At 34.9% G+C, this 11381-nt stretch overlaps 1 protein-coding gene across 3 annotated transcripts; it reads right to left on the bottom strand.

Moving 5' to 3' along the window:
• Positions 1 to 707: 707 nt before the first annotated feature.
• LOC137941608 (peroxisomal membrane protein PEX14-like) lies at positions 708 to 10570 on the bottom strand. Of its 3 annotated transcripts, none has more exons than XM_068787093.1 (13): positions 10400 to 10570; positions 10154 to 10246; positions 8683 to 8930; positions 8535 to 8574; positions 8107 to 8294; positions 7300 to 7486; positions 7039 to 7200; positions 6904 to 6941; positions 2532 to 2571; positions 2359 to 2426; positions 2170 to 2214; positions 2003 to 2071; positions 708 to 1487 (listed from the first exon to the last, which is right to left on the bottom strand). In XM_068787093.1, exons 2-13 carry the CDS (start codon positions 10212 to 10214, stop codon positions 951 to 953), a joined length of 1683 nt encoding a protein of 560 aa, XP_068643194.1. In that variant the 5' UTR covers positions 10215 to 10246; positions 10400 to 10570; the 3' UTR covers positions 708 to 950. The 3 variants fall into 3 exon arrangements, with proteins under 3 accessions (XP_068643194.1, XP_068643196.1, XP_068643195.1); XM_068787095.1 differs by having other exon boundaries at positions 2532 to 2568; XM_068787094.1 differs by having other exon boundaries at positions 10154 to 10234.
• Positions 10571 to 11381: the final 811 nt, after the last annotated feature.

Below are 11381 nucleotides of genomic sequence, written 5' to 3'. Positions count from 1 at the left end.
AGACCGGTCCGGCCAAGCTTATGAAGAAAAAATTAAATGTTCTAGTAGTAATTGTTTTTTTTATAAAACATTTTTTTTATTTTAGTATTAAAATTCTAAGAATCTTAAATAAACATCCATCATAAATTCCTCGAATAAGATATAAACGTAACATGATAAAAAAAATTAATTTTAAGTTATTCAATACAAATTTGATTGGATAAATTAAAAATTGGCCGCGTACATTTACATACATATTTCATTTTTCTGTAACTTAAATCTATTATTGGTCATATTATGGATTTTGGCAACCCAACCCAACACGTTGTCTACCCTGCAACAAAGCATTAAAAAAGACAGTCGGAGAAAGACTCATCTTTGCTCGAGAGGTAACTGGATACGTATACTTTGTTAAGTTATGGAGTCTAATTAACGCCTACGTTGATTTGGTACGCAGGTCGACCCTCACCATATCCACAATATATTGATTATTGTTTTATTAAAAATAATTTAAAGATTTCACACTTGTAATCCGATTGTCCTAATTTTCTCTTTATATTTGGGGGTACCGTTGTTAGGGTTTTATACAAATATATATAATTTCTCTTATAAATTATTTTGTAGTCTCACTTTGAAACGAACCTATATAAATTCTCGTTCTCTTTTATTTCAGTGCTTCTTTTCCTTCTTCCGCATTTATGAGCTAAATATTGTAACAAGCAAAAGAATAAACGTAATCCAGAGGGCCTCTTTATTGTTTTCTTACGTTCTATATAAAAATATTCTCTTTGTTCTTTTGCACATGTAATCCTTCCCCATTGTAATCCATAAACCAACTAGGCTCATGGTCCACTAGCCAATACAGTTACCCGTTGAAGTATGAAACTATAACCAACACTGTTGTTACCAGACACTCTCATCAAATGGCTTCCACAGCTCCATTGCTTCGCTGTTCATCAACGGGTTTCACATCAGATGTTTTGGTCAAACTCGGCATGCTCCTTTTCACCCACCAACCCATTTGCCACCAATTGCTCATAACCTGATCCTGACTTTTGGGTTGTAGGATTGAGCTGTTCAACGGCTGAACCATCTTCTGGAATAACCATAGCCGTCGGATCTGGGGCTTTTGTAGAGCTTGATGTTTCATCTGTTACACTGCCTCCATTGACCCTTGATTTCTCATCGCTTGATTGCTCCCTTTGAATTGCAGATTTTGGCTGTCGTATAGCTGCCACAGCTTCTGGGATGACAACACTTGGAGGTTGGGGAGGGACCCATGCACGACGGATCGGGCGCTCCTCCTCCATTGCAGGTTGTATTTCAGAGATTGTCACAGATTTACGCCTCCACCAAGGCTCAGGAGTATCACCTGACACAGTTGAAGATTTCCCATTCAAGTGTGTGGAAATCCCATTACCTTGGTGCTCAATATCTGATGCTTCAATTTTTATTTCAGACTGAAGTCCATAAGTAAAGTTTTGCTGCACCTGAGAAGACTCCCATGGCTGTTTCAATTGAAGTAGACCAACAAGAGTTAGACAAACAACTGATTTAACATTCTGATGCTATTATCGATGAGATTAGATGTTACTATCACCTCACAAGGTCGTTCCCACCATCACTTTTGCATCCTATAGGTAGTGTATATTCACAAACCCAGCGGTTTGGTCATAGTCAAATGATGATGGCTTCAATTGTCATAATAACACAACTATTGCCATCAATTTTAGTGGTAGAAAATAAATTGGTAGACTTGGATATTGCTCTAAAACCATTTATTAGATTGGCTCTACCAAAACGTTGTGAACAAATACAATCTAAAAAAACAAACTGATCCTCAAGATGGGCTGGCCCAAACATCAATTTTACTGCTAAAGAGCTCCAATACCAATGTGCTAACTCTAGCTTTCATCGTATTACTGTGACCAATTATATCACACCTCCCGTCATTAATTGGGTATTTCTTTCCAGAAAGGTGATAGTTTTCAGAATTCAATTGGACCCTTTAAGATGAACATACCTTCGGTTTAGGTGCCATGTGAGGATTTGATGGGGGCTGATTAGGGTTAGGAGGTCTATCATCAATCTCCTAAATGTGATATCAAAAGGAAGAAAACATTAGAATGAGTCAAATACAATTGCAGTGTACTTCCAATTTCAATGCAGATAAACGTAAAACGAAGATACCCTGATTCCCGGAGGCTTTTCTCCCCTTTGTATCATATCCATAATCTGAAAAAACAGGGATGAAGTTTGCTAGGTGAATTCTCTAAGGAAGTGACTCATCGCTCGCTAAATAGTTTGGACAAGAGCCACCTAAAAATAAAATCTAAAAATACCAATGTACATAAAATGGCCAAGGATCATTAAAAGTACCTCCGTATAAGACTTGGGATACTGCACCACTGCAGGATCCGTTGATGCAGGTGCTGATGCAGGCCTCTCTGGTGAGAAACAATGAGATATTATAGAAACAAATGGGACATATACTTCACATTGTGGATTTTTACAATCCAAAAAGAGATAAAACTTGAGACCAAAATGACTACCTGAGTATTCTGTATTGGTTCTGCCGTTAACCTTTGGCTGCTGTAAAAATATTAGTAGTAGTGAGAAACCCAAATGACTAGAAATGTACACGCACATGAGTAAAGAGAGAAGTGATAAAGCAATAATATTCAACAGGATGAAGCAGGCTATATGACAAGGAGCCACCACTAGAAAAGCAAGAGAAGCAAAAGAATTATATTTCATGCATCAGAACAATTCTGACTCTACTGAAGTTATCAAAGAGCAAACAACCTCAGATAGATATAACATGTTGACTACAAATTATTTACACCAAATAAATGCTGCAGTCGTATGAATATAGACAAAACAGTTGTATAGGTTGAGAGCTTTGAAATCCAAAGGTATGATCCAATGATTCAAATGGTTCCTATTAATACATAAAATGTCTACCATTTCAACTTTAAGAGGGTCCTCATGAGCATGACCTACATATCATGACAAAGAATGCCAAGGAGGCAGTTATCATGTCATAAAGGATGAGTAACCAAATAGAAGTTCCTCCATTGGCGTTTGTGCACTTGATATAATTGCACACATATGCTCCTCTTTTCATTAACAAAAATTGTAGATATATTCTGTTCCAGGAATCTTCTTGCTGTATAATGTAGCCTAATAATCTAACTTCTCATTGAAAATGATAGAGTAGCCTTGAGGAGGTAGATTTATGTAGCTGACACCAACACAGTTGGAATAAGGCTCTGGGATATGGCAGCAATTATGCCTCCCTGCTAGTATGTCTCTATTCAATGGCAAATGCAATATCATAACTATTGAAAATCAGGTATACAAGAGTCTTAAGTGGAGTCTAAGAAGAGTCTTATGGAAGGTCTCATAGAAGAGTCTCAGTTAAAAGTGTTTTAGTTATGTTAGTCTTCTATTTATGATCAGTTGATTAATTGTTTTAGGACTCATCTTTTAGTGTCTAACTTTGGGTATAACTGGGATAAATGTTATTTAATTGTAATTGGATTCTACTTGTTTCATCTATTATAAATAGAGGCTCATAGTAATCAAATTATATCAAGTTAGTAAAGTATTTCTCTTTTCCAAAAATTCAACATGGTATCAGAGCGGGTTCTATGAGTTAACTCGCTCAACTCACAAAGACAATGTGATCCTTTTCTAATCTATCAACTCTAGTAGTTTAGATTCGTATTCTATCTTCTTCTTTTTTTCTTGTCCCAATACCCATGTTTTTTTGGCGTTCGCACCTCCATAATGAACTTTTCATATTGAAAATTATATATTAACGGAAAGATCTTCGAGTCTACTTTCCAACTCAAAAAGAATTTTGGCAAACAAAATTTTCTACAAAGAGAAATTGATATTTGAAGCAGAAAATATCAGATTGCAAGAGAGGTTCAAGCAATAGCAGAAAACTTTAACTTTCGAGCCGTTTTATACCATCAAGAACGAGACTTTATATGGAGAATTATATATCAAAATAAATATATGTAAGCCTGTTTTCTTACCTATCAATTCTCAATCTGAGTTTTTTAGAGGAGATATCGATCTCGGAAGAGTTAATGGTCATGCTGGCCAAATAAAAAAGAGTACTTAGTTTGGCCAGATTAAATAGTTCAAAATCTATCAGATTATTTCTCTCAAAAGAAGTATATTTTATAAAGAAAAGTTATACTTGGATGAAAGGTATCGAAGTCTAGTTTCAAAAGGAGAAAATTTCATGTCAATCTGATATATATTTCAGGAGATATTTAACTTGGAGTCGACAAGAGTCAAGCTACAAAACAAAGAAAATCAAGAGGGCATAAAAAATTCAAGAATGAAACATTTATGTCAAATTAGGTATCAACTTAAAGCTTTTTGAATCTAGTTTCTTGAGAAACAAACTGTTTGTTATTCTGAGCTATATATTTGGAGATATCGATATCAGAAGTTCCACAGGTCAATTCTACCCAAAATCTCTCATTTTTTTCCTATTTCTTCTCCTATTATCTCTCCATGCATTGACTTGAATTAAGTTTCCTTTTCTCCTAAAATTCGATTTTTTTTAGCCAAATTTTTATTCTAATCAAAGAGTTTTGGTCAGACTTAATCACTCCATGATGTGCTCATTCAAGGTATGCAATATCTTGCTTCGATGTTGGTTTCAAGTTTAACGTTTTTGTTTCATTTAAAAAAAAAAAAAATTTACATTTTTGTTACTTGGTTGTGTATCTTTCGCATAGTTAACTCAAAAAAATTGTGGTCACCCCAAATACGTTATAATTGGTTTATTAAGTTTTATCGTTATAGTTTCTCCTAGTTTTCAAAAAAAAAAAAAAAAAATCACTTTGAAAGTGTGAGTGTTGCATAATCACCTACTTCCGGTTAAAGTTGTTTTCCTCTAGTATATCTTCAGTCTATCATGTTATGTTTTTATCACTTCAAAGTAATACCTAGACCACTACCTAAAAAGTATAGATAAATAATAAAATAAAACACACTTAACAATATCCTCAGTGATATGTCTTGATTAAGACGTGGGTTTTAAAGGCTTGCCATCTTTGGCTATAATACGAGGTAGAGAGTTTGTGTGACCATATCCATTTCGTCGTTTTGCGGTGTCTCTCAAGGCGGTAGGAGAAGCAGTCAACGGGCGTGCTTACGTAAAAATGCAATGTTGATGCCTCACATACAGCTGGCTTGCAATAAGAGCTTTCGAAAAATTAAAAAATAATGAAAATAAATATGAAGATGATGTTAAATCATCTTGCAAGCTTGAAAAGGATACGTGGCTGCCCAATATCCAGCTTGAGTCAAATCTTTTATTCTTCACCCAAGAGGTGATTTGTGTTTGAATTACACTTAAAAAGTGAGTAGTCTCTTTATTAAGCTCTAAAGTTGGGCAATTTTTTCGCCTTTAAAATTGAGCGGAGTGTGTTTTAGACTATGACCATTTTGACTGGTGTATGGAGCTTTGTCGTATGGCTATGAGTGATTCTCTTCTCCCACATTGTGTTGTAGCAAGTTGTGTGTTTATGCCATTTTTATCCCCAGGTTGAGGGGGAGAAGTAAAAACAGAAGTACAAGAAATAAGTATTTTGTTCCACATGTTGTGGTAATTTTTATGTGACCAAAATATTCAAGAAAGGGAGAGCACAAAAGATAAAGTTTTTGCATCTATGAAGAATTCTTTTCAACAAAAGAAAATTGAAGACCAAAAATCATTTTCATTGCAAGAGGAAGTTATAAACTCCAACTTGAGTAGGAGTATTGAAGAGTAGGTATGGAAGAGTCTTACATGACTCTCACAGTAAGAAGTCTTCAAAGCCATAATTAATATGGTGGAGTCTAAGAAGAGTCTCATGGAAGCTGATCTGATAAAAGAGTTTCAGTTAAAGGTGTTTTAATTATGTTAGTCTTCTATTTATATTCAGTTGCTCAATTGTTCTAGGACTCAGTTTTTAGTGTTTAACTTTGGGTGTAACTGGGATAAGGGTAGTTTAATTGTAATTGGATACCAATTGTTTCATCTGTTATAAATAGAGGCTCATTGTACTCAAATTACAACAAGTTAGTAAAGTATTTCTTTTTTCCATAAATTCAACAATAAAATATATTTGTAAGTAGCACATATTTATTACCCACTCAGGCATAGAAACGTTAAGGGATCTTTTTGTCATGACTTATAAACCACCTCATTGAGAACAAGAGAGAGAGAGAGAGAGAGAGAGCATCTGCTAAGTAAGCCAGTTCGAAGAGGACTTATTTTCATACATTCTTGTTTGCTATGATGCATCACCTAAGAGGACTTTTAGTGGTAAAGATTCAAAAAACCAAGGCTTGTCTGCAGCTTTTATAGGGCAACTAACATAACTTAAGTGATGTCTTCGCTTTTTCCTTAGATTTACTAAAAAGTTTGGTTTGATTACTTTTAATATGAAACAAAAAACTGCAGCTACACACCACTTTTTTTCCCACAAGAGCATTACCACAAAGACTGCATTTCTGCCTGTAGATATCATACTCATGATAAATTGAAAATATAATGGCAGGGTAGCAAAAAGAGAGCATACTGGAGGAGAAAATAATTCCCTCCCATCAGAAGCTTAACGAGCACATTTTTCACACACACATCTAACAAATGAGGGTTGCATTTTCCTATTGTTTTAATGGAAACCCAGAATGAACTCCATGTGAAACTAAACCAGGCTTAGCTACAAAATACATTTATATTTTTCACACATGTAAAATAAATAAAAGTAGACATGAAAATAACTAGAGTTGTAATTTGACTCATAACTGATGTAGCAAAAAGTTAAAATTTGAAGAATGATACTACATTGCATCAACACATGCCATGGTCCAATTTATATCCCTGATATCTAAAAGAGGAAAAAGACCCACCTGGGAAATGAAGGATCTCCCCGAATCATTATTTGACCCTGCAGATCATGGATAACCACCAAAGCAGCTTAAAGATAAAATCATTAAAATAACACAAGAAAGAGTACTATTAGAGCATCAATCTAGTGAACTTACCATTCATTGTTGAAGATTGAACAATTTCCTCAGCACGCTTCCTATCATATGGCTGATTAACTTCTCTTGCTGCCTCTAATTTAAGAATGGCATTACCCATAGACTTCATTTCCTTCATTTGCATATCTAGCAAAGCCATGCAGGATTCGAAGAATTTTCGCTCTTAAAGAAAAACAAAAGAAAATGTCATTTACCCCTGAATATCACAGTATCTCTAACAGAATCATTTACAGAAAACTGGAATTACTAGAATAGACTGACCTTCATTTTTTGAATTCAACATCTCTTGACTTGCTCTGGCCACATCAGCAGCAGCTGCTGCTGCTGCTTTTGCAGCTGCTGCAGCTTCTTCAGCCAAAGTGGGACTTGAAGCTTCTTTCTTCTCAGAATGATTCTCTTCCAACACAACATTGCGAATCCAAGACTTAAACCTAGGAACCATTATATTCTACACAAAAATATACTATAAGATATACGTTGAAGTTCACTACCCATCTTTTAGGCTGTGTTTGGGCAACATCTTCTATAGAAGCCTTCTTGAGAATGCATGTATCAAAGAGTTATTCACCGTAAATGACTCATTCAGGAGAAAAATTGTTGTTTGGCGACAACTATTTCAAAAGAGTGTATTACTTTAAAAAATCATGTATTATGTTATACTTATAACTATATAAGACAATCTCAAAAATAAAATACTATGCCTTTAATTGTACTCATAAAATAATATAATAGATTAAGACATCCTTTTTAAATGTAATTACAAAAATACCCTTATTTGAACCTTAAGTTTTGAAATAAAATAAATATAAGAGATTGTACAACCAATTTAAAGGTAAGATAATGGGCCATCCAATTTGAAGGATTGGTGGGTCCCATATCACATGTGTAGACCCATATTGGATAGCCTATTTTGCTTATGATATGTTCGATGGGTCCCACAAAAGACATATGGGTATATGTTAAAAGTGAATTTTTTACTATGTTAACCATTTATGTGAGGTATATTTGTGAAATTTATAATATTATTAAGGATAACAAGCAACTAAAAAGAAAAGAATCTTTAAATACCTTCAAGAGGACTGCAGTGCCACAACCTGAAGCAGCAAGAATACCAACAGCGAAAAAAGCATGGGACCACTGAAACCTGGACTGTTTTACAAGAGGCATCATGGAAGTGGCACCAGGAGAGGCAGCCACAGGCAGAGTTTGAGATGAAACTTGTGGTTGTGTGCTCAGAGATGGTTTCAACTGGGTATCTGCTGGGATAAAAGAAGACATAAGTGCATACTCCATGCATATGCAAGATTCACAATAAAATAAATAAAAACAAAAACAAAAAACATGTTTTTCCCTTCTTCATGAATTATTCATCAAAGAAGAATTTCATTCCCACGGAATTTTCAAATTGAATATCTGTCCATAGCAACCAACAGCAGAAAAACGTGAAACAAACCATATAAGTACATCTAATTTATGGATTTCTCCATGTGATGTACCTTGAGTTGATGGAGCACTTGTCGCATTTGGTGGTGGGTCCTGTAATTAATATAAAGAATAATCATCTAACTAGATAGCAGCCTGAATATAAATTTCTCATTAAGAGTTTATTGGAAGTTTAACAGATAGATGAGGATGTTTCCTTACAGGCACACGGCGAAAAGCTTCATCTATTTCTTCCTTTGTAAGGCCTTTCCTTTCAAGGAAAGAACGCCTGTAGATGACAGGTGAACCCTTTACTTTTGGATGTGATAGAAACTTCACAGCGTTTTGCACTTGTTCCTCCCTCATTGGTTCTGTGTTCACAAAAGCAGATTTTGGGCTAGCTTCTTTTGTAGCCTCCATGTTTGCAACTTGCTCATTTCCACCCATCGGCTTTACAGACTCAGGAGACCCTGAAAGCACAAATTAGTTCAATAAAGGTTCCTACTACTCACTATAATGAAAATTTGCTTCATGTCCAAACAAGTATAATTTCTCAAACATTCAAAAAAAAAAAAAATAATAATAATAATAAAATAACGTCTCTGCATTACTACACATCAGCATGATCAAATCTCACTACTTCAAACGGTCATATGCAACATTAAAAGAATCCATGTTTAAATTAGGAAGTGCGAGAAGCAATGAGAGCTACCCAGCATGTGTTCAAGATTCAAACTTTGTAGTTCAATATGCACTCTTAGTTAAAACACAAAACATCAAGCCTAGCATGTAGCCTCCACGAAAGCCATATTAAAGATGCTTTTGATAGGAAACAAAAATAGATAAAGAAATCATATTCCAAGTCCTAGAGCACATTCCGCTGGTTTTTGATTAATTTAAGCAACATCAAAGTACAAACAAGCCTGAATAGGCCTAGGTTGCTACCATAAGGATATTTAAGAAAAGAAATTCATGAAATTGAGAAAATAAAATAATTCTAAATAACAGTAATAACAGTACTAGCACTAAACCTAAGGCCGTTTGGTCTAGTGGTATTCTGTTTACATTAAGTGCGTCAGGTCGCGACTTCAAATCGCGCCACACCCCTCTAAAAAAAAAAACAGTACTAGCACTAAAAATAGCAATAACAACGAGGGTGATAATAATCAAAGAACAATGATTCATGTCTTTAATCAGGGTGAATTATGACTGCCCAATTAATTCATACTCATGATCCTACTGTAACTGCACCACATATTGCATAGATACATTTTTTTTATCACTAGAAATTAGAACTACTATTACGACCAAGTATAAAACTTAATTCTCTAGCAACGGAAAGAGGCATACATGGAGTTTACACTTTATTGGGCTCATACAAGTTCACGATTCAGCAGCAATAACATAGACATATTTGCAGAATATATGATATAAAATTCAACTAGTGTCTGACAGATCATCCTCAAAGACCAACATGTGTTGTATGTTCGTCTTCATATCTTTCATCATAGAATTTAGATGAACCAAACAAACAATTAACACTTACAAGTTTGAATAAAAAAAAGTATTCTGTTACCATATTGCATTAAGAATGTACAGATAAAGTTCTGGGGAAAAAAATTCCGAGTCGAGAGATATACATCAAAATTAAAAAATAAGCAATTAAGAACCAAAATTACAAGAAGATACATACCATCTTCCTTGTTGGCTTGATTATCAGCTAGACTAGGAGTAGTCGTCGATTGACTTCCCATGCTCGGTTTCTTCGTTAGTGCTGTTTTTCTCCCTTCAAAAAAACATGAACAAACGAAGTGAACAAGTAAATCCAAAAAAAAAAAAAAAAACAAATGAATTGCGATCAGAGGAGCTGCGCTGAAGATGACACGAAGAAGAAGAAGAAGCACAATTGAAAGGAGAGAAAAAGAGAGAATGAGCTTACAGTTAATTCTCTGACGATGCTGAAAGCGATGATGTATCTTTTGCCGTCAGACGGTTTCGCTCGTATCAAAATGCTGACAAGGGCCAAATGGCGCTCAGTCTGGTGGAGGGACTCCCCTTCCCGATCCAAATATGGGGATTATTTCTGTTTAATCCACCTTCGTGCTAGGCTCCTTCGTGCGAGGCATCTTACTAATCTTACCGGTCAGTCGCGTCGAGCACGAAAACGCAACTCAAGCGGCTAGGGCCGCGCTCAGCGAGCCAAAGTCGAGAAGACTTCGAGAGGGTTTTGTGCCACGCCTCTATAGTCTCTTGAATCTTTTAGGGCCAACCTGGTGCGTCTACCAAGTTGTTCCAACCTATCCCAATTATCTTGTACTTAATCCATTATTTTTTCTTCTTTCACCTAAAAAAATAAGAAAAACCTTACTATTTATTTAATTTATTTGATTGTTCACGGTATATGAGAGATAAGAAAATAAATAAATATTAAAATATAATGTACAAATTATAAAATAAAAAATAATATTTATAATAAATTATAAATAATGTAAAATAATTTAACATATGGGGTGAGTTCAATGGAGAACCCTAAAAACTGTGTACCAATTGAGACAAGGCTACCAATTTAAACCCAACCCAATATGAGGTATACATGAATATATACTTTATTTTATAATAATACTTTTTTTAATACTTCAAAATGCACAGAGTAAATAAATAAATAAATCGTCTAAATATAAGATGTCTAGTGAAGAATTACTAATACAGGCTCCCCAGTCCTAGCAAGCCGCTCAAATATGTTGAAACGATGACAGGAAGATGAGCACATCCTAGTTTTGTTGAATAAGCTCAACCGGGCCATGATCGAACATGACAAGAAGATGGCGACCTTTCTTCAACCTCATAAACCGACTCCATCTGTTAAGACACTTGTACTCTTGCACTCAACAGAATCACAGTTTCTGAGTCTCTTTCCTGCA

The sequence above is a fragment of the Aristolochia californica genome, unplaced genomic scaffold, assembly GCF_029961685.1.
Source record: "Aristolochia californica isolate CCGP_79_NKW_82.1479 unplaced genomic scaffold, dmAriCali1.0.hap1 SCAF_9, whole genome shotgun sequence".
Taxonomy (NCBI): domain Eukaryota; kingdom Viridiplantae; phylum Streptophyta; class Magnoliopsida; order Piperales; family Aristolochiaceae; genus Aristolochia; species Aristolochia californica.
This window is presented reverse-complemented; position numbering and strand designations above follow the sequence as displayed.